Consider the following 22901-nt stretch of genomic DNA (forward strand, 5'->3'; position numbering starts at 1 on the left):
TTCCAGTACAGAAAAAATATTATCTAGAACTTACAGTGTTACAAACAATGTTACAGTGTCTCTACAAAGAGGGTAGACACGTGCAACTTGATACTTCATGCTGGGCTGGGCTTGATCAGTGCACGTGCTGCTTGTGAATCTCCAAACTTGCTTGCTGCGCTTAGAGGAGATGGAAGGCATCAGAGGCCTCGAAACGGCAGCAAACCCTTTGCTTGCCATAAGCAGGCCCCACTGGTTTAAAGCGTTAGGTGCAGAAGTTCCACTTCATACCTGGCATCTTGGTCTGTTCCTGATTAGTTCGGTGGAGCAACAGTTGTCTCATGTGTGCAATTGTTATGCCAGCTGCTGAAAGAAGTTGCCTTGTTATTGCTGCCAGCAATTGCTGCAGAGTGGCAACACCTCGGGTAAATGTTAAGTGAGAACTACCCCCACTTACTAAGACAATTCAATTCAGTAAAGTGACTTAGAAAATTATCTCTACATTCCAGCGTCACTCTCTGTGGTCTAATTCAGTGTTTGAAGTGGTCTGAAAAGCCTGGAACCTTTTCTTTAAAGTGCCTGGTTTTCCTTCGTGATAAAGCAACAGCGTTTATCAGAGAGTGGTGGCATCCCTGTCCTCTTCACTGAAGAGATGCGAGCAACGCGAACATGTTCACATCATGCGACATCAGATGATGGTTGGCGCACCATGAAAATGGAAGGAAAAGGTTTCAACTGATAAAACTGGTGCAGGTGGCAAAAGAGTAGCTTCCATTGGCTTTTGAACATGGCAGCGTGTAGTCATTACATGTGCAGCAAAAGCAGGTGCAGATGCTGTGAGGTTTCTTGACACTCAAACTCCTGTTCCAAACCAGTGCCTTTCACAATTTTCGCAGCAATTTTCGAAGTGGAATGTAGTTCAAAAGAGAGTGAGGATAAAAAATGAAGAGCTGGTGTCATCACGTGTGAAAACACTTGAGGGCCAGCACAGTTTTACCGCTTTACACATGCGACACCATGTTCTGAATTTCCTGTTCCACCTAAAATGACTCACCCACATGGCAGTGAAAGCACCCTGCATTTTCTTGGACAGTGTTCTTGTGATGACGCTTCCTGTATCTAGAGGCAGCTCACATAGAAGTATGTGAACGACATTGCATGCACGGTGGCAGCAAGGAAACATTTTTATGCACAATTTCAACTTTTGTGCCAAACGTATTATTTTCAAAATGACTACTCGCTTGTGACTACCAAAGCCAGCCGAAAGCTGTGCAAGAGACTGCAAAGTCTAAATTTAAATTTAAAATCTCAGTAATTTTTCTTTTCCAAAATAATTTGCAAAAGAAACGTTTGCCTTTTGGAGGAGAGAACTGTGCATAATAAAAGTTGTTGAAAAATGTTTTAGAACCCCTTAAATAGAAGCACTTAGGAAACCTTGCCAGAATATTTGTTTTTCTGGCTTTCATTTACGCCGCTACATTCACACCTCGTCTCGTAGCCTCAAGGCACAGCAGGGCCTTCTCGTGGACTTCCTGTCATTTCCACAGAAGTTTGTTGACCTCCTTGAGCTGTGTTCCAAAGATGATCAAAAGGTTTGCGTTCCATGGTTCTTTCATTTGGCTTTTCTTTTATGCTTTTTTTTTACTAGTTCGTATAAAGACTACTACATAGTGTCTCCAAAGCCGTATACATCACAAATACTGCTCCTGTGGGTTAAGTCATCACATCTTCTTGTTTGTTTGCTTAATTTACTGGTTCATTAATTCACTTTACGTATGTTCTTTGCCTCGGGGATATTTTAGAAGGAAGTGGAAAACACAGCTGGAATAAGCCTGAGAAAAAAATAAAAGTGTGTCATGTCGCACCATGGACATCAAATCTTCTGATGCACGTCGCTAGTTTTTGTTCCTTGGAATCAGTCTTAACGGGCAGCCTATTGGGATGTACGTTGAGCACAGCCTTCTTTTTTCGCTGCTTAGCTGTGGTTGTAATATTATTTACGCATTGAAATGCATTTCTAACACTGTGTCAGCAATGTTGGTAATCTTTCGTTTAGTCCGGTTTTATGAGCTTGTATTTTCTCGCTTTTGTAAAGATCCCAGTCCTGCCAGAGCTAGTAATGTCCTTAAATAAGAAAATGAATTGCATTGCTGGCTTCTGCTGGCATACAGCTTGGCAGTGTTAGTGCTTTCTTTCAAAGGCGTTCTTGATGAATGAGGGTGTTCTCTTTTACAATAAAGTTATAAAAATGTATCATTTCCTGCCCCATTGCCCGCAGTTTCTTTTTTCTTTTCTTGCATTGCATACATACATTTAGTATGTTTTATTTTGCATTTCACTTGCTTATATTTTGTGTACTATTTCCTTCGTATATTTTGCTTTTGTTTTTGAATCTAGTTTCTGATCCCCCTTCCCCGCCCTTTTATTTTTCATTTTTCTCTCTGGCTGAAGCCACTATGCATTTTACAGAGCAGTTTTGGCGCTTTTTCCTGCTTTTTGTTTTCTTTTTTTCTTTCTACAAATCCTTAGCACTTGAGGGTAGGTAGAATAAATAAATATCTAAGGAGCACCACTCACATCAAACTGCTTGTCCACATACTTTTCTTTCTGCCAGGAGCGTCCCCGGTTCGTGCTATCGCTGGTGGTGCACGGTCGGACCGGCTCGGACCCGGCCATCTTGGACATTGTTGAGGCCAACCCATTCAAGCACCTCGTCCACCTCTCACTCAAGCTGTCTCCTGCACCAGACGCGGTCATCCGCAAACATCTGACGACAGCCATGCGCCTGCTCAAGGTATGGGCTTGGAAGCCATGCACGTTTTGGATTTGTCCGCAAAGCCATAGTTGCGTGCATGGGCTCCTGCATCGCACCCATTCCTAGTTAACATATTCTTACTCATTTGTCTCTAGTTTGCCTCTTGCCTCCTGGGCAAACTCTTCTTTATTGGGCAAATAGGTGCCTTAAAAGAAACAACACGCGATGGCAGAGATTGTAATGACAATAATTTGCATGCCTGGCTGTTATCGGAATGAGAATGGCCATGACACTGTTTACTGCACTGTATTTAAACACAACTTGGAACATGCTAAATAGTACAGTTACATTGCCCAAGGCAGTTCCAGACATTGCAGGAGTGGTCAGGCTTGACAACTGTTCTGAAACGATCTAAGCACGTCTAGTGAGCCTGCGCAAAATAGTGGACCCCACGTGATGAACAGAAAATGACTGTGTTGCATGCGTATGGCAGTAAACAAAATACCACTTGAAAGAAAGTGAAACAGAACTCATCGCATTATTACACAGTTTGCGCCCTTCGAAACCAGCGTACTGTGGTGGAATTTTTCTTTCTGGACATCTGGGGCTAAACCACTGCACCAAGCACATTCCATTGACAACCACTCCAATGCCGCCAAAGTCATCATCAATGTCCGGAGCTTGAATCGAATTATGGAAAAAATATTGCATTTTTGTGCAAAAGCACTACTTAACAGGGTGAAACCCAATGAAGAATCTTGTGTGAAGCCTCATAATAACTTGGGTAATTGGGTTAGATTAGAGGAGCGTTGTGCAAGCTGCAGACAAAGGGAGGAAGCTCAGGTAAGTTGAGAGGAGCGTTGCGCCAGCTGTAGCCAATGGGACGAGGGCGTAGCGCCAGCTGCCGCCGAGTGGAGAGATGGTGTGACGATGAAGAGCGAGAAGCGTGGTTTCACGCACAGGCAGATGCCGGAACAAAGAGGCGAAGAATGAACTCATGTTTTCACACGTCTACTCAATTTAACTAAGTTAAATCCCTACCAATTTTTTAACTCCACATTTTCTGGGAATAAATATATTATTTTCCACTGAACAAACTGTAACAAAACCTGCATCTCTTTTAAAGTTTTTCGTTTGAGCTGTGGACGCTGGCTGGTATTTTACCCTTGCGATCCTCCCCCATTCAAGGACGAAAACAGAAGGCTCGAAGCGGCACTGAGGAGATTGAGACGGACTTCTACGCACGCCTGCACCAGTACCAAGAGATGGTGACGGAACGGTCACGGGAGCTGGAGCATATCCACTCCCTCCATGCCTCCCAGCTGGCTTCACTACGGGAGCACCACGAGCGGGAGCTCATGATCGAGAAAGAACAGCACAAATGGGAGCTCCCGGCCGAGAGGGAGCACCACAAGCACGAATTGGCAGCCGAGAAGGAGAGTGCACGCAAGGTTAGCAAACCAACAAAAGGGGGGCCAGTCATTAAAATTAGCAGTGTAAATTCAGGCAGGCGCAGAAGCTAAGCGTAAAAAAAAAGACAAAGGTAGGCGCTGACGACTAGCTGAAGTTTATTCTACAGTCAAGCCCGCTTATAACGAAAATGAGCATCACGCGGCATCCGTTCGTTATATCCTGAAGTTTGTAGTAAGTGGCACAGCTTTAAGGAGAGTTTCTTGTCAAAAAACAAAATTTTTTATTTGCAAAAAAGTCCGTGAAGGACGTCTGTTTTTGCAGCGCAGATGCGATGAGGGAGGTTTCCAGTTTATTTAAAGGAGAAGGGTGCTCTTCGCCGAGGCCCTTGGCATAGACAAGTTATCTGAGGCCCTCCATATAGCCCATTGCTACGGGGGCGCTTATGGGTGTTGCCTCCGAAGTTTCATCCTCATCCGATTCCTCCGCGTCACTCTCGTCCCGCACTTCAGAAACAATGTCCTCGTCCGTGCACGGTTTCGCGGTGCCGGCGTCGTCAGCGACAGAAATAAAATCATTCCAACCGATGTCATGACTCCCCATTTTGGAGTCGACAATGCGCTGCCACAAATCGCCGCCAGGCTGGTTATCTTCTGAAGCATCAGGCTCGGCATCAGACACTCGACGAAGCCGGCCTTGCAGAAACAGTTCCGCTCGCCAGTGGGCATCACCCCCGTCCAGGCCGCTTTCGTCATCTCTGCCGCTGAATACAATGGAAATGCACACGGTGTTCCCGTCCGCCATCCCGAATAACAACCAGGGCTCGAGATTTGAAAGAAGCCAACAAACGCCTGCACCACAACAAGAGGGACCAAAAAAAGATATCTTTTTTCCCTGCGGTTATTTTTCCTGTAAACGCAGCATCTTCTGAAATCACGATCCGTGTGAAGGCTTTAGCGCCATTCCGCTTACACGCCCAAATAATTTTCTATGCTTGAGACGCTGTTCAAACCGTTTTCGGTCTTGACGAAGATGCTCAATAATGCTTTCTATGCTCCTATTCTAAATGCCCCCATTCTCTCCTTGCTTCCAGACCATCCTTTCTATCGCTTAATCTTTTATGAAGGGCTGAACCAGCTCTGGTGGATAGTCAAAATGGTAGCAATGTGAGGGCACCGTTCGATGGCATAGCTGCACAGATTTTTGTTGGCTTGTTTGTTTCTTTTCACATACAGCCTCGAATTAAGCTATGGGGGAAGGAGATAAAAAATGTGGAAACAAATCAAAACAATTCGCGGAATCTGAGATTCAGTCGAATCTTATTGCAACGAATTTGAAGGGGTCCGGTGATTACTTTGCTATAGCAGTAGCTTCGTTATAGCCTGCGTTGACTGAGCTTGAGAGGGAAATCGTCATTCCTTCATTATATCCATTAGTTCGTTATAACGAGGTTCAACTAATACGAAACGACAAATAAACGCACAATCAAAAGATGGCAGGTACAAATCGCAGAATCTAAAAAAACCCTTCATAGGCAAAGCACGAGTAGGCCCAGAGCGGGATTTCCAAACTTCTTTAGAGCACAAAAAAAAAAAAGCTATCTGAAAAAGTGATTGCGAGGACTCAAGGTGGATGTTCAATGAGTGATAGGCTCCTAATTGTGATGGTCTATAGCATTTTCTAAATTACTCGGATTGCGTAAGGTATATTAATGTGTGCAAAAAGTTTGGGCATTCAATGCAAACACGTAAGTAAAGTGAGTCAGCCTGAGATCAGACAGATGAGAGACCAATGAATTAATGTTTATTAAGAAAGAATCTGAAAACATAAACGGCATCAGTGGATAGCACGCAATGCAATTACGCCTGAAATGTTCTGAAAGAAGTGTATTGTTCATTTTTGCTCTTGAGTCAATGTGCTAATGTCTAGTATGCCAGCCTTCAGCACCGTATTGAACTGCTCGGCAAATTCTACAATGAACCGGACGCGACGGTGTACTCTTTAGTGAGGCTGACTCACAGAAGAAACAAGAAAGCGCGACAGTGATGTTGAAGACGCGAGATATATCCTCGTGCACTGTTACATGTTTCTGCAAAAATAGATGCCTGCATGGTTTTCCTGCTTGGCGTTTTTTTGTTTGTTTTTCATGTTTGGCTGTTTACAAAACACCATAAGAAATTATGAGGCACCCATTCAGACGAAGAAAAGCAGGCGTTTGTCAGAAGCAAAATTACACTTTATGCTCAAATTTATCCTGTGAACAGATACATACGTAATGCCAAGTTTTAATATTTCTGAAAATGCTTGCCTTAAAGCATTTCAGATTCTTTAAGAAAACTAAATTCATAATTGTGTAAACTATGATCGGATGGGGGGCTTAAAGTGGATGACGCCGCAATGTCAGAGAACTTAATGAATTTCTTCTTAGGTTACGAGAATTTTGCGATATTCTGGTGCATGAAATAATGCCACATATATGAGTGAGTTTATTCAGAACAAAAGGTCCTAGGCCACTGGCTGGCAGGCACGTAAAATGTAACCGAAAGTGTGAGCTTCTTCCATTTCAAATGACCTGGCATGTGGATTTCAAAACAATTTTGTAATTTGCTTTCGTTGCAAGGCTATGGTTTACTAAAAATATTTTCACAATTTCAGAGCAATTATTTCTGAGTTTTCGTAGAAAGTGTTGCGGTCCAAGTTTACCAATAGCTACTGTACTCAGATACAACTCAAGAACGTTGCCGCAAATTGCACTGGAAGGAGGCACTCCGAGTATTGGCGTGGACCTATTTTCATGCCTTCGTGATCGACCACCTTGAAGTCTGCGTCATTACAATATATATACATCGCAAGGGTAGTTTGTGAGCAATATAAATGTCAGAGGCACAATCATAGCCCAGCGAAAGCTCCAGCCAGCGTTGTTCACTGCTGCCACTCGGCTGGCGATAGCCTTCTATAACGAGTACGAGTCTCTTAGGCCCAGCTGTGTGAGCCACGTGAGAGAGATTAATATTGCATTGTTCCAGTAAGTCCCGTTTGAACACGCGCACAACATTCTTACCGATGTGATTTCCGGCATGCAGTCTCAGAAAGCAGTTCTTTCAAGAATCCTGTGCCATTTGCAAGACGCACGCACAATGGCATCTCCACAACCGCCTCAAGTGCAAGTTTTGCTTGCTACCTCATCGAATTCGCTGCACCGCTAAGTTTACAGAGACTCTGGGCAAGAACTTTACGCCAAGGCGCGCTAATATACGCAGAAAGCACAGTGAGTCCCAAGCCAAAAGTATATCGTGACCTGAAAAAGCTCTTGAAAAAGTATATCCTGAAAAAGCTCTGCAAAGCATCTGGTTAGCGTATCATAGGTCAGTAGTGGCAGAGGCAATTCGATGGCGCTTTTCAGAATTCCTGCAGGATGTTTCACTCAAGACTAACAGCAATTTGAAAAAAAAAGGGCTTTCTGAGTTACAACAGCACTTTGCTTTTTTTTTGCATGACATTGTCAGCAGTGCTGTGCATCACAATGCAGCTAAGAATTCGTGTATCTTTTAGGTCCGCGGGCAACAACTAAGTGTTTCCAGCGATCAGCGAAACGTTGAGGGCTTGCTATACAGCTACGGTGACAGTTGCGCAGTGCGGCACGTATGAACTTAAGGTGACCTGTTGCCAGAGGTGACCGGCTGCAAAAGAGGACCGCTTTTGCAAAAACAAATAAATACTGTTACTGGATGTTACTGGGCTTCCTTCGAGGGCTGCCTTCATGGGCTACCTCCGAGAAAGTATTATTCGTAAATAATACTTTGTGCCAGCAATCACACTGTTGCAATAAAAATAGACATCCTACCCTGGTTCTTCTCTTTCGCGTAATGCCTGTTTTCCTCGTTTTCTTGTAGTGAAGTTTATATGTCGGCTACGCACAACTGCGTAACACCGATCTGTACAGAAAAAAAAAGCAGACGATTGTGAGAAGCATTCATTCGCTCATGGTGAATTTTTATTTTATTTAGATCATACTGTTAGCCTCGCCAAAGGTTGTTACAGGAAAGGGCGAAATTGACAAGCAAAAAGTACAGGAATATACAAATGCAGGCGCAGGAATTTAGAAAAATAAAGAAAAGTCATTGCCACCACAAAACAAGACTGTTTTGAGTGCCAAGCCAATAGTATATTGAAAGGAGCATTGATGTTCGAAATAAAAGGGTACAATGCCACAATTGCACGAGGCAAATCGAGAAATAAAGGAAATGTTTCTGGAAAATATTCAAACAATAGAAATTACATTAATTATAGTGCAATAAGAAATAATACAGGACAACGATCAAGAAGAGATGTACTTAGATTCAGTAGAAATTCATTTAGTGACGGGCTCCTGAATGTATCATTTCTTAGTGAGTTCCATTCTCTGACTGCTTGCCAGAAATAAAAATACCTAAATGTGTCGCAATCGAATCTAAATTCCGTTAAATTTTTAGAATGTCTTGTGCGCATGTTTCTTGTTAATGAGTGGGATAGGCATTGAACTACGCCTAATTTCAGGGCTCCACTCGAAAGTAGGTAAAGAAACTTCAGGCGTGAAAAACAGGCTCGAATGCTGATAGTGGGAAGACAAGCTTGATGAAGCGACGGTAGGCAAGAACTGTATGTCGAAACGCTCTAATATGCGCAAAAGGCCCGGTAAGTACCGAACTAAATGGTTAACGTATTAAATAGTTGGTTACCGGTATTTCTAGTTAGTGTGTCATCGGTCAGCTCTTGTTAACTGGGCCTTTCAAGGGTAGTAATCTGTAACGATTCTTTTGGCTCTTCTACCATTGCTACAGTGGCGACTTGTGACGTCACAACTGACAGCTAAACAACCAACATCACTGGACAGTTCCTGTACTGGAGGCGGATCTGGTAAATGGAAAAGAAGCTAGCGAATGAATCACGAAAAAAGTCCTCTGCTGAATACGGCTCGAAAGGATACTTTCTCAGTAAGGATACTTTTTTGGACATTCATCTATCCCAGAGCTTGTTATGAACTTAAACAAACAGCACTAGAGCGTCGTTGTTCTGAAATCCTGAGGGTAGCCTAACTTTCAGAGGGGGCAGCCTTCTGCTATTTTGGCAAATCGTCGACCGTTGTGAAAACATCGCGACGAACGAGGAGGAGTTCGCGATATTTTTCGGTCTCTTGGATATAAATGGTCCACATGTCGTTTCCCACATATATCACAGCCGACCACGATTGTACCTTCGACGAAAATCCTGCGGCAAAAAAAAAAAAGAGCGTTGACGGAACGGATGTCTCGAGTACGCCGCAGTTAATACGGGCTATTCCTACTGCAAGATATCTGCGTGTTTTGCTACAGGCATGCATGCCTGTACCGCCGCACGCGATTAGACGGCAGGCACTGCCGGGCGTGCCAATCGGCATGCTGGGACCATCCGCCTCGCTCGCAAGCGCCAAAGTGATCGTACAACACCTTTCCGCCTCACGTCCGCCTGGCGGCCGAAAACTGGCGGACCGCTCGCGAAGCGGACGTGGCGGAAGGCGCTCCGAAACGATCGTACAACGGCCCTTAAAGAGCTCGTTTCGCAGGAAAGTCGGCGTTGTGGACCGTTGCCGTTGTTACACGAAACACGACAGTCTCCAAATAAATTTTTTTAGGGCACTTAAGTCTGTTTACGCGGAGATAATGCGAACGCATGGAACTTTGTACAACGAGAGTTTTTCCACGGCGGCAGTAGGTGTTCTGTGTTTATTTCTTGTTATTTTTTGCGATTTCTCATTTCAATTTCTGTTTATTTTTATTTATTTCTTGTCAATTTCCTTTTATTTATTGTTTTTATTTTTCATTCATTTTTAATGTTTCTTGACCTTTTATTGTTTTATTTTCCTGATGCCATGAGTTTGAGTGTGACACGTTTCTGCGAACATCCCCGCTGGCGAATCATGAGCATATAAAGGCTTTCGCCTTAAAAAATCGCGTAGACTCTGGGAATGGAATCAAGGTCTCTCAGATTGCGATGTGAGTACGCACTACAAAGGCTCGTCGGTTCGAACTGATTAGAAGGCGGATTTTGTGAATGCGTTGTGATCTCTGACTTCGTGAAGTGTCCTTTTGTACTGATGCGCACATGAGTAATTATGAGTGTGCAAATTTTGAAACGGGACCCCATAAAAATCGCGGTCTGATAATGCATTTCAATTAACTGCCGTCAGCTGCTTTAACGTAGAGCCATCTCTGTTATAGAGATGAAGTAAATGCAAGTTGTGTTATCCCCCGAAAGACATGAAAGCGCGCGCGTGTGCTGAATGTCAGCGCTCATGTCAGGGTGCTATGCAGTCACCTCCCCATATATGATCCCTTTGTCCTCCTTGTATTTTAAAAGTGACGATTGTGTCTTTGTTCGTCGCCGCATTGCTTCTGCTGCCCACTTTCATGCTCTGGGAGTCGACGAGGTGAGGACATATACCTAAGCGGTCTCGCCCTTGAGCTGTTTTGTATACAACACCACTGTACCGGTGGGCATCGCTGTAACTCAGCCGGGCTTTTTTTTTGCAGAGCCAGATGGACGAAAACAAAACAGTGGCGATAAAGCACCTCCGCCCGTTGGTCGCGCTCGCGGCCGTTCGCGCGGCAGGGCACGGACCGTGGTCGTATTGGCCGGAGCACAGGCGGCACCAACGGTGCCTCAATTTCCTGCTGCCATGGCGCCGCTAGCGGCTTTGCCAAGGGAGCCTGGTGTTTTGAGGCCTGCGATGGTGTCCTTGCCGTCGATGCCCGCCCTCGACAGTGTGGCGGGCCTGTCGTCCTCCATCGACAGGATGGCCATCGGACAAGGGGCGCACCTCCAGCAGGTGGCGGCGATGGCCCCTTCAGCTGTGGTACCGCAGGTCAGTTATCTCTTGTTTACTGCGACAGCTGTTAAAGGGCTGTTGCCTGTGTTTTAGGCCTTGGTCTCTGGGGTTTAATGTCCCAAAGCGACTGAGGCTATCAGCGTAGTGAAGGGCTCCGAAAAGTTTGACCACCTCAGGTTCTTTAACGTGCACTGACATCGCACAGTACACGGGCCTCTAGAATTTCTCCTCCATGGAATTTCTACCGCCGCGGCCGGGATCAAACTCACGTCTTTCGTGTCAGCAGCGCGCCATAATCAATTAAGCCACCGCGGGGCACCCCTGGGTTTTGCGTCGTAGTAGCAGTAATGCGCAATGGAAAGATGGTTGCCATGGAAACCGTCCGAAGAGCGTCCGAAGAGCGTGGAATGTGCAGGGTATGGAGAGAGCGAAGGGATATGCAATCGGAGGCGTTTCATTCTATAACGACACCTGTTAAATTCCCGTTACCTGGGTTTCGCGTCGTACACTACTAGTGAAGAACTTCAAAGTGACGCTGCTCTGTAACTATACGCGTATGCATGCCGCTATCAAGTTCTTCATCTCTCTCTCTCTCTCTCTCTCTCTATATATATATATATATATATATATATATATATATATATATATATATATATATAAACGAAGGTAACCCCGCAGCAGCCCCTGAATCTGGCATTTCACAGTGGTGTATATATATATATATATATATATATATATATATATATATATATATATATATATATATATATATATATATATATATATATATATATATATATATATATATATATATATATAAAAATGAAGGTAACCCCGCAGCAGCCCCTGAATCTGGCATTTCACAGTGGTGACACGGAAGACAACTTGCCGAAGTTCGTCCGTATACATGAAACAGCTTAGCGCATTAATCTAACGGCGGGAAGCTGCTTCAACTAGAAACGAAGCTTTTCTACGCTAAGATGGAGACGTGGAGCGCAGGTGTCGCCTTTGCCGTCTGTGGCAAAATGAGGATACTCGGTACTTTTTATAGTCGCAGATCTCTGAGGCTGTGGCGCACAGTCGTTCACATTCAAAATATGTTCACGGCAACCCGCCGCGGTGGCTCAGTAGTTAAGGCGCTCGTCTACTTAGCCGGAGTTCCCGTGTTCGAAACCGACCGCAGGGGCCGTGTTTTGATAGCGGCGAAACGCAAACGGCGCCCGTGTGCTATGGGATGTCAGTGCACATTAAAGATCCCCAGTTCGCGAAAAATTTCCGGAGGACCTGCACTACTGCACCTCTTTCTTATTTCACTCTCTCCTTTATCTCTTTCTTTACAGCGCAGTTCGGGTGTCCACCGAGATATGTGAGCAGTTACTGCGTCATTTTCTTTCCTGAAAACCAATTTAATTTTCACACGTTCAGATCGAGGGGCAAGAAGAATAAAACACCGTTTTTATATTAACGCGACAGCGGTAAGGAGATCGTTTCGCAGAAAAGCCGGTGTCGTCGGCGTCTTTGGTCGTGAGCGAAAAATGGCGCATCTCGGTGGTCACCTGAACCCCGCTGTAAGCGAAGGGATTTTAACATGGCAGCGTTAAAGATTGATTGATGGATTGGCGGATTGAGTGAATAATTAATTGATAAGTTGAGTGACCGGTTCATCGATCGATCGATTGATTGATTGATTGATTGACGATCGATTTTTCTTTCTTACGGCACGATCCGGGTGTCCAGCGAGAAATGTGAGACAGGCGTCATTTCCTTTCCTTGAGAGCAATTGTTCATTTCATTTTTCCTCCCTTACAGCCCGGTTTGGGCATCCACCGAGATATGTGAGACAGATGACCTGTAGGGTTTGAAAGAAATAAGATCGTGGTGAGAGAGAAATCTACTTATGGATAAAAATGGGGGCGGTTATGGACCTAGGAGAGAGCATAGCAGGTAACAGGTGACCTTCTTCTGGTCGAGGGAGCCATTAATCTGGTCACGCACAAGGTTCCAGTGGGATGTATCGAGTCTGGCGCAGCGGGTGGCGATGGTTGTACTGAAGTAGGCGAGTTTATCAGGAAGCTTTCGATTACTTGGTTGGTTCTAGAATGCGCCTTAGTAATCACTTACGGCGTTTCAAGGGGCGGTTGGGGTGTAGATCTCGAACAGGGTGGTAATCGTCTGCTGCTCTGTGCCTTGTTGTCGAGCGTAGCTAATGGTGGAGAGCCATGCGTCGCAATTGTTCGGGTGCTGGACTGGGCGAAAAAAGCAGTCAGCAAAAAGTATGCCAATGAGTTAATTTGATAGTTCTTTTACGACTCCGCTTGTGGGTGTCGAGAGAGAGAGGCATATAGTGATCACTGACAAGGCGGTTGTTAGTGTGGGTCTCCGGGTGGCTTCGCCTGTTGGTGTGGTCGATGTGATGAGGATTGTGTAATGCAATTTGGTGGTGTAAAAAGTGTAGCTTTCCCTGGCGGAAGGCAGTGACGTTGGAAACACTGAAATCCCCTGCAGGGATTCTCATTTGGAAACCAGCTCTGCATTGAACGTGAACAGGGGATGGAAGAGTCGGTGTTTTTTGTGTATGTGTATCGGGTGAGGGGATTTTAAAAGTTAAGAAATCATAGCGGTTTATATTTTGGAGAAGGGTTGTAGTAATCATGCCACTAGACATGGGACGAGAATTGCAGGGATATACATCTGCTCACAGCGCTGGTTTCGGTGTATGTAGGTGGAGACAAGAGCGGATTCAGGAGGGAGGCTTGCACAGCCCAGTAGCCGTGGAGGGTGAGGGTGAGTGGGTGGGGGAGGGTGAGGAGACATTTGGTGAAGGGGAGCATGGCTAGATTTTCAGCTGTGGTAGTTTTATTGTAGAATGTGGAACGCAGGAACCCGCTACTTTAAATCGCGGAGTCAATCTATTTATTTATTTTTTTAATATATATACCTCAAGGGCCCTTGGTGAGGGCTTTACATGAGGTGAGGGCCCAGTGGGCCGGCGTCACCGCGACGAGTTCGCCGTCGTCGAGATGCGGCCTGCGCACATCGACAACAAGAGGGGCACTTCGGGCAGCCCCATCAATGTTGTGGCCAACTACTTCCGGCTCATCTCCATGCCCCAGTTCTGCATCCACCAGTACCACGTGGAGTTCACACCGACGGTGGAGTCTAGTCGCATGCGGCGCGCCCTGCTCGTGGACCACATGCACATGTTCAACAAGTGCCTCGTGTTCGACGGCATGTCTGACTTGAAGTCGCCCACGCGGCTGCAGCAGGACATCACCGAGGTGTTCCAGCAGCGGCGCACCGACGGCATGATCATCTGCGTCCGCTTCAAGTGGGTCCAGGAACTGGCCCCGACACACCCGGAGCTGCTGCGCCTGTTCAACACGCAGATGCGCCGCAACCTGGAGCGCCTGGACTTCGTGCAGATCAACTGGCACTTCTTCGACAGGCGCGCCGTGTCGAGCATTCCTCAGCACGGGCTCGAGCTGTGGCAGGGGCTCGTCACGGCCATTGGTCAGCACGAGTCGGGCGTCATGTTGGTGACGGACACGCTGCACAAGGTGCTGCGTCGGGACAGCATCTATGACCTCATGTCTCAGATCGAGCACGTCCCGAACTACAAGCACGAGTGCGTGAAACGGGTCGCGGGCTGCATTGTCATGACGCCGTACAACAACAAGACCTACCGGGTGGACGACATCGACTGGGACCAGAACCCGGCCTGCACCTTTGATACCAAGGATGGGCCCAAGACGTACGCCGACTTCTACCGGGTACGTCGCATGTTATAGGTTCTGCGCAAAGTTGTGAATTAACTGGTGGCATCGTCACCGTCACATCAGATAGTTCTTCCAATATACTATGCCAGGAGGGTCCATTCCGAAGAGGTCCCCGAATTTTTCCAAGTTTGTCTCTCTATCTGGCTCAGCCGCCTTTGACTGAATCGCGTTTTTTTTTCTTTGATGTCGTTTTTCTGTGCCAAACCACAGCTATCTGACATTCAGATCATTTCGTTGCCTCACAAACAGTTATCCATGTGTTGCAAACTCCAGCGTATGTGAGAGATCGTGTGCTTAGCAGTATAGCTGCAGGTATGACCGACCCCGTCTGTCTTTGGGCGATGCCATGTGCAGAACCAGTACGAGAAGCGCATCCGCGACATGCGCCAGCCGCTGCTGGTGGTCCGTCCCACGGACAAGGATTTGCGCGCCGGCCGCACGCAGAACATCTACCAGGTGCCGGAGCTGTGTTTCCTGACGGGACTCACTGACGAGGTGGGCAGTCAGTTCGAATGAAGTGCTGTTTCTCCTTTTCTACGGCGGCCGCGGTTAATGGGCATAACTGCTGTGTTCGCGACTTGGCCGTAGACGTCCGCGCGTCCAGGGGGTTTGAGGAGGAGGCGCGGAGGAATGGGGTCATTGATCCACCACTCGTTGAGCGTGAATACTTGAAAGTACAACGCAGTGTGGTGGGAGGTGGTGGTGGTGAAAGCATTTATTTAAAAATTGCAGAGAGGTTGTAGCCAGGAGGTTTAAAGAGGAGGCCTGAAGGGATCAGGCCTCTGACGCGCCGCTAAACGAGCGTGAATACTTGAAAATACAATGCAGTGCGTTGGGAGAGGATGAGGTGCAGCGGCAAGACACAAAAGGGCTCTGCAGTGACGGCGCGGTGCGGAAAAGGGACATTGTGTTTAGTTGAACAGCGCAATAGTTGCAGCTGTGTTCTCGTGTAAGGCACCGCAAACCTAAATGTTTGTCCATTTGTCATTTTACAAACCTCATGGCACTTCTAATCTGCCAGCCATAGTGCCAGGAACTCTAGACCAACAATTCCTATACGCCTCTTCGCCTTGCGTCTCTTTTGTCAGCGTCAGCTGATATAGTTGTAGTTTTTTCATAAATCCCGGAATTGTACCTTGTCATCTACTACAGCGTCAGACTTAAGAGCATAATTTAATTCAATTCGCTTGTTATCTGCTTGCCACGGTTGGCAGGTTACAGAGTCGAAAGAGTGAAATCCAGCTTTCCGTATAAGCGAATGACATTCACAACGAATGTCATTGCCTGCTGGCGTTCCCGTTCTACACGGGTACACAAAACGGCATTTGCAAATGATGGCGATGTCCATCGGCTAACTGCTATGACAGCAGAACGTTACAAATCATGTTTTTCATACACATATTTTATGTTTATTGCTAGTATCACACTGTTACACATTAATAGACTGTTTAAAACTTTTTTGCAACGCCTTGCGGCAGCAATAGTCATCAAGCAATCCACTGAAATATACAAAGGAAGACAGGCTCAAAGCCGCTCACGATCCCTCCCGTACATACCGCCCGCCCTTCCTCCCGCTGTCGGCACTATGGAGGGCTGTGAAATTGGTGCCGAATTCTTGACAGTCGCTGATGAGCAACAGTGCAAGCGAACATTGCTTGTTCACACGCCTTCTGCTGGGCTGGCGAAGCTGCAGAGTTGTTTTCCATTGCGAGCACTGAAGGCAAATGGAGTGACGACCACGCTACTCAGGCAAGATGGAGAACGGTTTGTAAACAAACGCGGCCGTCTATACAGTAACTGGCGGCGACTGGGAACAAGAGTGTAGTTGCGCAAATCGCTTCAAATACCTTATTTTACATCAAAAGATGATTCAAAACTCATTGCAGCAATTAAAATAAAGTTTTCTTTGAATACGTCTTGTTCTCACTAATCAGTTTTGTAATTTTTCGCCAAGCCGCTGTCGTCGAGATTACACAGGTCGCGCGTGCATGAGTTCGGGAAACTCATTCAATGGGCGAATGTCGTTAGCTGTGAATGTCATTGACTGTGCCCGTGTAGCAGCGAAAAAAACGCCATTCAAACGTAATGTCATTCGCTGCGAATGACATTCAACGTCCCGTGTGACAGGGGTATAAGCGGAGAGGGGGAGGGAAAATACGAGAGGGATGGTAGAGAAGGTGGGAGGTGATAGGTCGCTAGATCAAATCTCACTCATTCTTATGACCGCGGCTGCAGTTGGATACACCTCAAGAACGAAGCGGCTTTTCCCCGTCAAAGGACCTCCTTCCAGCCAACGGCGTCGACCGATTCTCATGACAGTGCAGTGAGCGGCACAACAGTGCAGTGTATATAATATAGAATATATAATATAGAATATAGAATAAGTGCCACCTGTTGCTTACAGGATAAAGGCAGGACAGCGCTCGGGACAACGGGAACATGGCTGTCGCAGTGCATTACTATCTGCCACTGCGTCATTCGCGACGTCGTCTATCGAATTTCGCTGGTTTACTCTGCTGAAGTACCAGACGTCCTGTTTGGAGTAGAGTACATCTGCTGTGAATGCAATGCTACTCCACTCTCCGCGGTGGCCTTGTGGTTAGAGCGAATGGCTACTGAGCCCTAAGACCTGGGCTCATGTCTGCGTGCTTCGATGGAAGCGAAGCACGAAAGGAGCCCAGGTACTGTGCGATGTGAGCGGACGTTAAAGAATCTCAGGTGGTCGACATAAATGCGGAGCTTAAACTCCCTCAGTTTAGAATTTACATTTTACATCGTGTCATGGACGCTTGAGGCCGTATTCCGAAGGTGTCCATGGAACGGGCAGGTCCGCTTCAGTCCGCCGCGCCGATTGGTTCGAGACCGAAAGGCGAGCGTGACGACTGCATGGCGACACCTCAAGTATTTTTCTATGCTACGTCCTATTATCGTCATATTGCACTTAGTACTGCATCAATAATAGTCACTCCATCAAGGACAGAACACGCGGACGCTATTAGAACCCCAGGTGATCTAAATTATTCCGTGCCCTGTATTATGGCGTCGCTCATGGCTTGTGTTGCTGTGGGACATTGAACCCCATATACCGTACTGTACCGTTTTAGTCGGAAAACACTACTAAAATGGGTTATCCTGGAGAAAGATCTTGCGCTGTTTGTGGCTTTGTGCCATCACTGCCGACGGTGCCGCCATCGTTTACAATCCTAGCGCGCACCGCTTGGCCAATGCCCTCACCCGTAGCGCGTCGCCAGCGCACTCCGCCTGTCCGCTCACAGCGCGCGACAGCCATTATGGTCGGAGTCACATGAGCAATCGCTCATGCCGTGCCGTGTCTTTTCATGCGGTTGCATTTGAGTGGCTAGGCTTTATGCAGTTCTCCTTTCCCACGTTTATAAAATTTAGGCGAAAATTAACTGCCATTTTTATTCGCGCATGACCACATAAATTTGTTATTCTATTATAGGCCTCGAGGCTATACTAGCGCAGCTTCCAGGGCGTTTCAATCGGCACTAAATTTCCCCACTAGACGCCCGCTTATTTCTCTGCTAGGCCCCGGCCATTTTGCTTGAACAGGAGAAGCCCGTCTTAAGCTTCCTCGATGGCGTTTCCACAGTGACAAAGGCAACAGTGTCGCTATCGGACCGCGCTATAGCGCCGCCTAAAATCCACTATCTGTGTCTAAGCTTGAAAAGGTGACAGTTTATAGAGTTCCTTTCTGCTGTAAACGGAGACGAGCACTTCTCAGGCGTTATCTTCGACGGTGGGAAGCATTCGGAACTTCGCTCCGAATGCTTCCTACCGTTCAAGAGCATTCGGAAGCATTCGGAGCGAATCAAATGCTTCGCTCCGATTGCTTACCACCGTCTTGCTCTAAAGTGATCGTTCTCAGAGCATGTCAGCAGCTTGAAGCGTGCTACGCAGTATCCGTATCGACGTATTACCCGTGAAGCTTGCTTCCTTGCGATGCGCGGTGTACTCGTGGGTGTACTATGAGATACTCCTTCAGCCCTTTACGTGATCGGTACGCGTTATAAGTGCCACTGTCCGCCACCGCGGTGGCCGAGTGGTCATGCTGCTCGCCTGCTGTCCTGAAAGACGCGGGTTCGATCCTGGCCGCGGCGGTCGCATTTCGATGGAGGCGAATTTGTGGAGACTCGCGTGCCGTGCATTGTCAGTGCACGGTAAAGAACTCCAGGTGGTCGAAAGTATCCGAAGACCCTCCACTACGGCGTCCCTCATAGCGTGAGTTATTTGGGACAGCCATAGACCACAAACCACAGTCGATGTCTGACGGGCCCTTGATACTCTCGCAGATGCGGGCCAACGTGTCCGTGATGCGGGACCTGGCTCAGCACACCCGCGTGGAGCCTTCCAAACGGGTGCGCAACCTGCTCGAGTTCATGAACCGCATCAACAACAACGAGGCCATCCGCAATGATATGGACAACTGGGGTCTCCGGTTCGACGACTCGCTCGTCACAATCGACGCCCGTGTGCTGCCGCCCGAGAAGGTGATACAGGGCAGCAACGCGTACCGCTACAGCGCAGCCACAGCCGACTTCTTGCGCGAGACGCGCGACCGGCCGCTGCACGTGGCCGTCGCCCTCGAGTCTTGGATCGTCCTCTGCCACCGGCGCGAGGAGGCCAACGTGACGGAGTTCATGCGCACCCTGATGTCTGTGTGCCCGCCCATGGGCGTCAAGATCGCGCAACTGCGCCTGGTGCTGCTGGACGATGACCGGCCCTCAGGCTTCGTACAAGGCCTGAACCAGCTTGCAAGAGGGGGCAATATTCAGCTGGCTTTGATCGTGCTTCCCAACAACCGGAAGGACCGCTACGACCTCATCAAGAAGGAGGCCTGCGTCGACCTCGGCCTCCACACACAGGTAGGCCGAGGCTATTGTTCGTTGCCGCCCGAAGCGGGTAGCGAGATCTAGTAAAAAGTCTGGATTTACTTTTCAAGTCTTCTCCTGACTCTGTTCTTGCGATGCTTATAAGATGACCATTGTACAAGGGGCCTGCGGCTTCGTCAAGCTGCTCATTACAGCTTTTTCTGCAGACCAACAGCATCATGTATGTTGCATTTGATGCAAACAAGCATTATTATAATTATTATTAGAGAGCGGCGAGTCCAGTTTCCTTGAAACACAATTGGAATCAGATGGAATGAGTGTTCCCTTTGCCCTATGTCTGCAAAATAGGAAAAATGTATGGTGTGCTGTGATGTTGTGTGCTTTCCAGGACTCAAATAATTTAGAATTACCTCATTTCAGTTGTTGTTCAGTTGGTTTCGTTTGTATAATTGGAGGCTCCAGTTGTTCATAACTGGCGAGAATGCTGTGCGCAAAGAGAATAATCACTTCATTTGACATGGTGAGCACCGAGCAATTCTCTGGCCAGGAGCATCACTGTCTACTTGGTCGTACTGTAATGTATATTGCTGTCAAGATTAGCTGTTGAATCATTTCCCAGCACTGTAAACACTTACGCCAAGAGCGATGCTAGGGCTGTCTAGGTGTGAAAGTTGGTCGACGTGTATGTAAGTGTTAACGTAGCAAGGAGCTGTAGGGTCAGGTGAGGCAAGTAGACTGAGGAAAGCAAAGTCACGGCTAACACAGTATAGTGCATAATGGTGACGATGACCCTCACTGTTTTCGGTACACTTTCCAGGCGATCCACGCCCGCACCATCGGCAACCGCAAGACCATCCGCTCTGTGGCCACCAAGGTGGCGGTGCAGCTGAACTGCAAGCTGGCCGGCGAGGCCTGGTGCCTGGAGATCCCGCTGGCCAGCACCATGGTTATCGGCTATGACACCTACCCGGACTCGAGCACGCCCAATCGCTCTGCGGGCGCCTTCATGGCAAGCATGAACAAGAGCCTGACGCGCTGGTACCAGCGCGTCTCCTGGTACCAGCGCGTCTCCTTCTACGACACCCACGAGGGGCTGGGCAAATCGCTCGCCTCGCTGCTGCGCGACGCACTGCGCCAGTACTCGCAGTGCAATGACGGCGCCTCGCCCGATCGCATCATCTTCTTCCGCGACGGGGTGTCCGACGGACAGATCCTCCAGGTAAGCATTTCTGGTGGTACTCTGTTTACCTGCAGTTTTAACGCGATAGTGTCAGGGGCCTCGTTACCCAGAACACCCGGCGTTGGCGTTGTGAGCGAAAAAATTCTCCGCCAACGCTGCCCCAGTGTTCGACTTCAGAGTGCCAGCTACGGGAGCTTCGTATTTGCAACGGTGTGCTCAGCAAACATGAGCAAGAGTAAATACGAATGTTCGAGGACGTTTCCTTTCCAGAAACAGCCCTTCTAAGACACAAGCAGCACCATCTACATCATGGATTTTGAACTACTATTGCAATTTAATGACAGGTTGGCTATATCCGGTATATTTTCTCGTTATGTCAGGAAATGAATGTTATAAACGTGTGCAGCACAACAGGACTAATCGTTTGACACCAACCGGAACCCCCTCCTACGGGCGGTTCGGCCGCAATGGCCGCCTGAACACCATCGGAATTTAGGTTTGGGTTGGGAAGGTCGTTGGTGCGAATCTCGCACATATTTTCGGCTTCATCTCAATTAGCAGTTTTATCCTCTGGAATATGTCAAATCATTTGGCACCATTTTGGTTATTCTGCATCACGCTGGTGGCCCCCAGAATTTATGAAAATGGCACCAATATACTAGCATGTATATAACGAGTCGTAAGTATAGGTATCTATTCAGGCGCTATATACCCACTGTTGCTGTAATGCAGCGAGGTCACGTGGTAACTGTTTTGGTCAATTTGACCTTCATTGCAGACGGACGCTTCCTTGACAAACTTAAGTAAAGTCACGAGCATAACTGTGGCAGGTGGTGCCCACAGAGCAAACCAGGAGGCAGGTGGGCCATCTAGGTCACGTGGCCTTGCAGTGGCGTCGCAACCTGCCTAACGGATAGGGAGCAAGCTCCCCACCATCGCAGATGGCAGTTAATGATTGGTCGCTCGAAAAGAGAAACGCGGGGCACACAAGGGCGAAGGCACGTTTCTCATTGCTTAACTTCTGTACCACTGCACTAGGAGGGGTATGAGGAGTCCCATGGTTCTATTAATGTACAGAATGACCTTCTGCACATATGGGAATCAACATTTTATGCTGTCGCGTCATATCGTTAAGGCAGAGCCTAAATGTTCTCAAAATTTGTACTGTGACCATTGAACTGTATTGTTATTTCTTGGCTTTACGAATGCTCATTTTTTCTAGTTTTTGACCAACCTTCCTGGACCATTCGAACTCTGCAGTATTATTTAAATAAAATCAAATAATGTAGGTGCATGTGGATTGTAATGCAGGTTTGTAGTGCAGGCATTTTGTGCTGTTACTGTAGTGGTGGCGAACATACGAAATTTCCGGAGGCCTTCATTACGGTGTCCCTCATAGCCAAAGTCCCTTTGTGACGTTAAACCCATATAACCCATAAACCATAAACATCCAAATACAAGCGAATCAGGTTTACAGGTAAGCTGCTTAGCTAAATCGTAATCTCTTGCTACATAACTATTGTGGTTATTAAGATAGTCTGAATGAGAGATATGTAGCTGGCCGATGCTAATGCCATCCCTCAAAAAGTTCCAATGGAGTTTCTGTCGACTTTCAGTAGAAATACATCGAGAGTCTATTACTGTTCTTGGCAGAGGATACCAGTTCTCAAGAGTTTTCAACATTTACTGGTCGAGAGACATGCCCACCTTTCTCTTTGCAGCTTTTGGAAAAAAGGAATTTTGAAGACGTGATTATGGCCTGGTATATGGCACCGTATGGCCTCGAAAACTGCGTGGCTTGGATGATGCAGGCGTCGCGTCATCTTATCTCTCCCAACTGGATGGACCATTGAAGGTCGCAGAAAGAATTTGTCTGAGCATCTTTCTAGATAATAACGTGGTGTGCCTGTTTTTTGGCGTTCGTCATCACTGGAAATAAATACATGGCCGCGAGGATTGATTACATCTTTGCAAGCATTTTGTGGGTGCTAAAACGTCCTGGCGAGACAGACTTCGTCATTTTTGCCCTGTCATACTGCAAGGTATTGATAAGTGTTTGCTATAGCGTGTTTCGTAGCTGGGAAGAAAAAAACATTTTAGAGGG

At 47.2% G+C, this 22901-nt stretch overlaps 1 protein-coding gene across 1 annotated transcript in view; it reads left to right on the plus strand.

The window, feature by feature from the left end:
* Nucleotides 1-22901, plus strand: part of LOC144109545 (piwi-like protein 1) — a 77927-nt gene that overhangs the window by 51637 nt on the left and 3389 nt on the right. Inside the window, exons 5-12 of the mRNA XM_077642370.1 lie at nt 1478-1571; nt 2594-2773; nt 3923-3989; nt 10693-11024; nt 13964-14758; nt 15119-15259; nt 19078-19650; nt 20435-20836. Of these exons, the coding sequence (XP_077498496.1) occupies nt 1478-1571; nt 2594-2773; nt 3923-3989; nt 10693-11024; nt 13964-14758; nt 15119-15259; nt 19078-19650; nt 20435-20836 (2584 nt within the window). The remainder of the gene's footprint in view (nt 1-1477; nt 1572-2593; nt 2774-3922; nt 3990-10692; nt 11025-13963; nt 14759-15118; nt 15260-19077; nt 19651-20434; nt 20837-22901) is intronic.

Source organism: Amblyomma americanum, chromosome 11, assembly GCF_052857255.1.
Source record: "Amblyomma americanum isolate KBUSLIRL-KWMA chromosome 11, ASM5285725v1, whole genome shotgun sequence".
In the NCBI taxonomy this organism is placed as follows: Eukaryota; Metazoa; Arthropoda; class Arachnida; order Ixodida; family Ixodidae; genus Amblyomma; species Amblyomma americanum.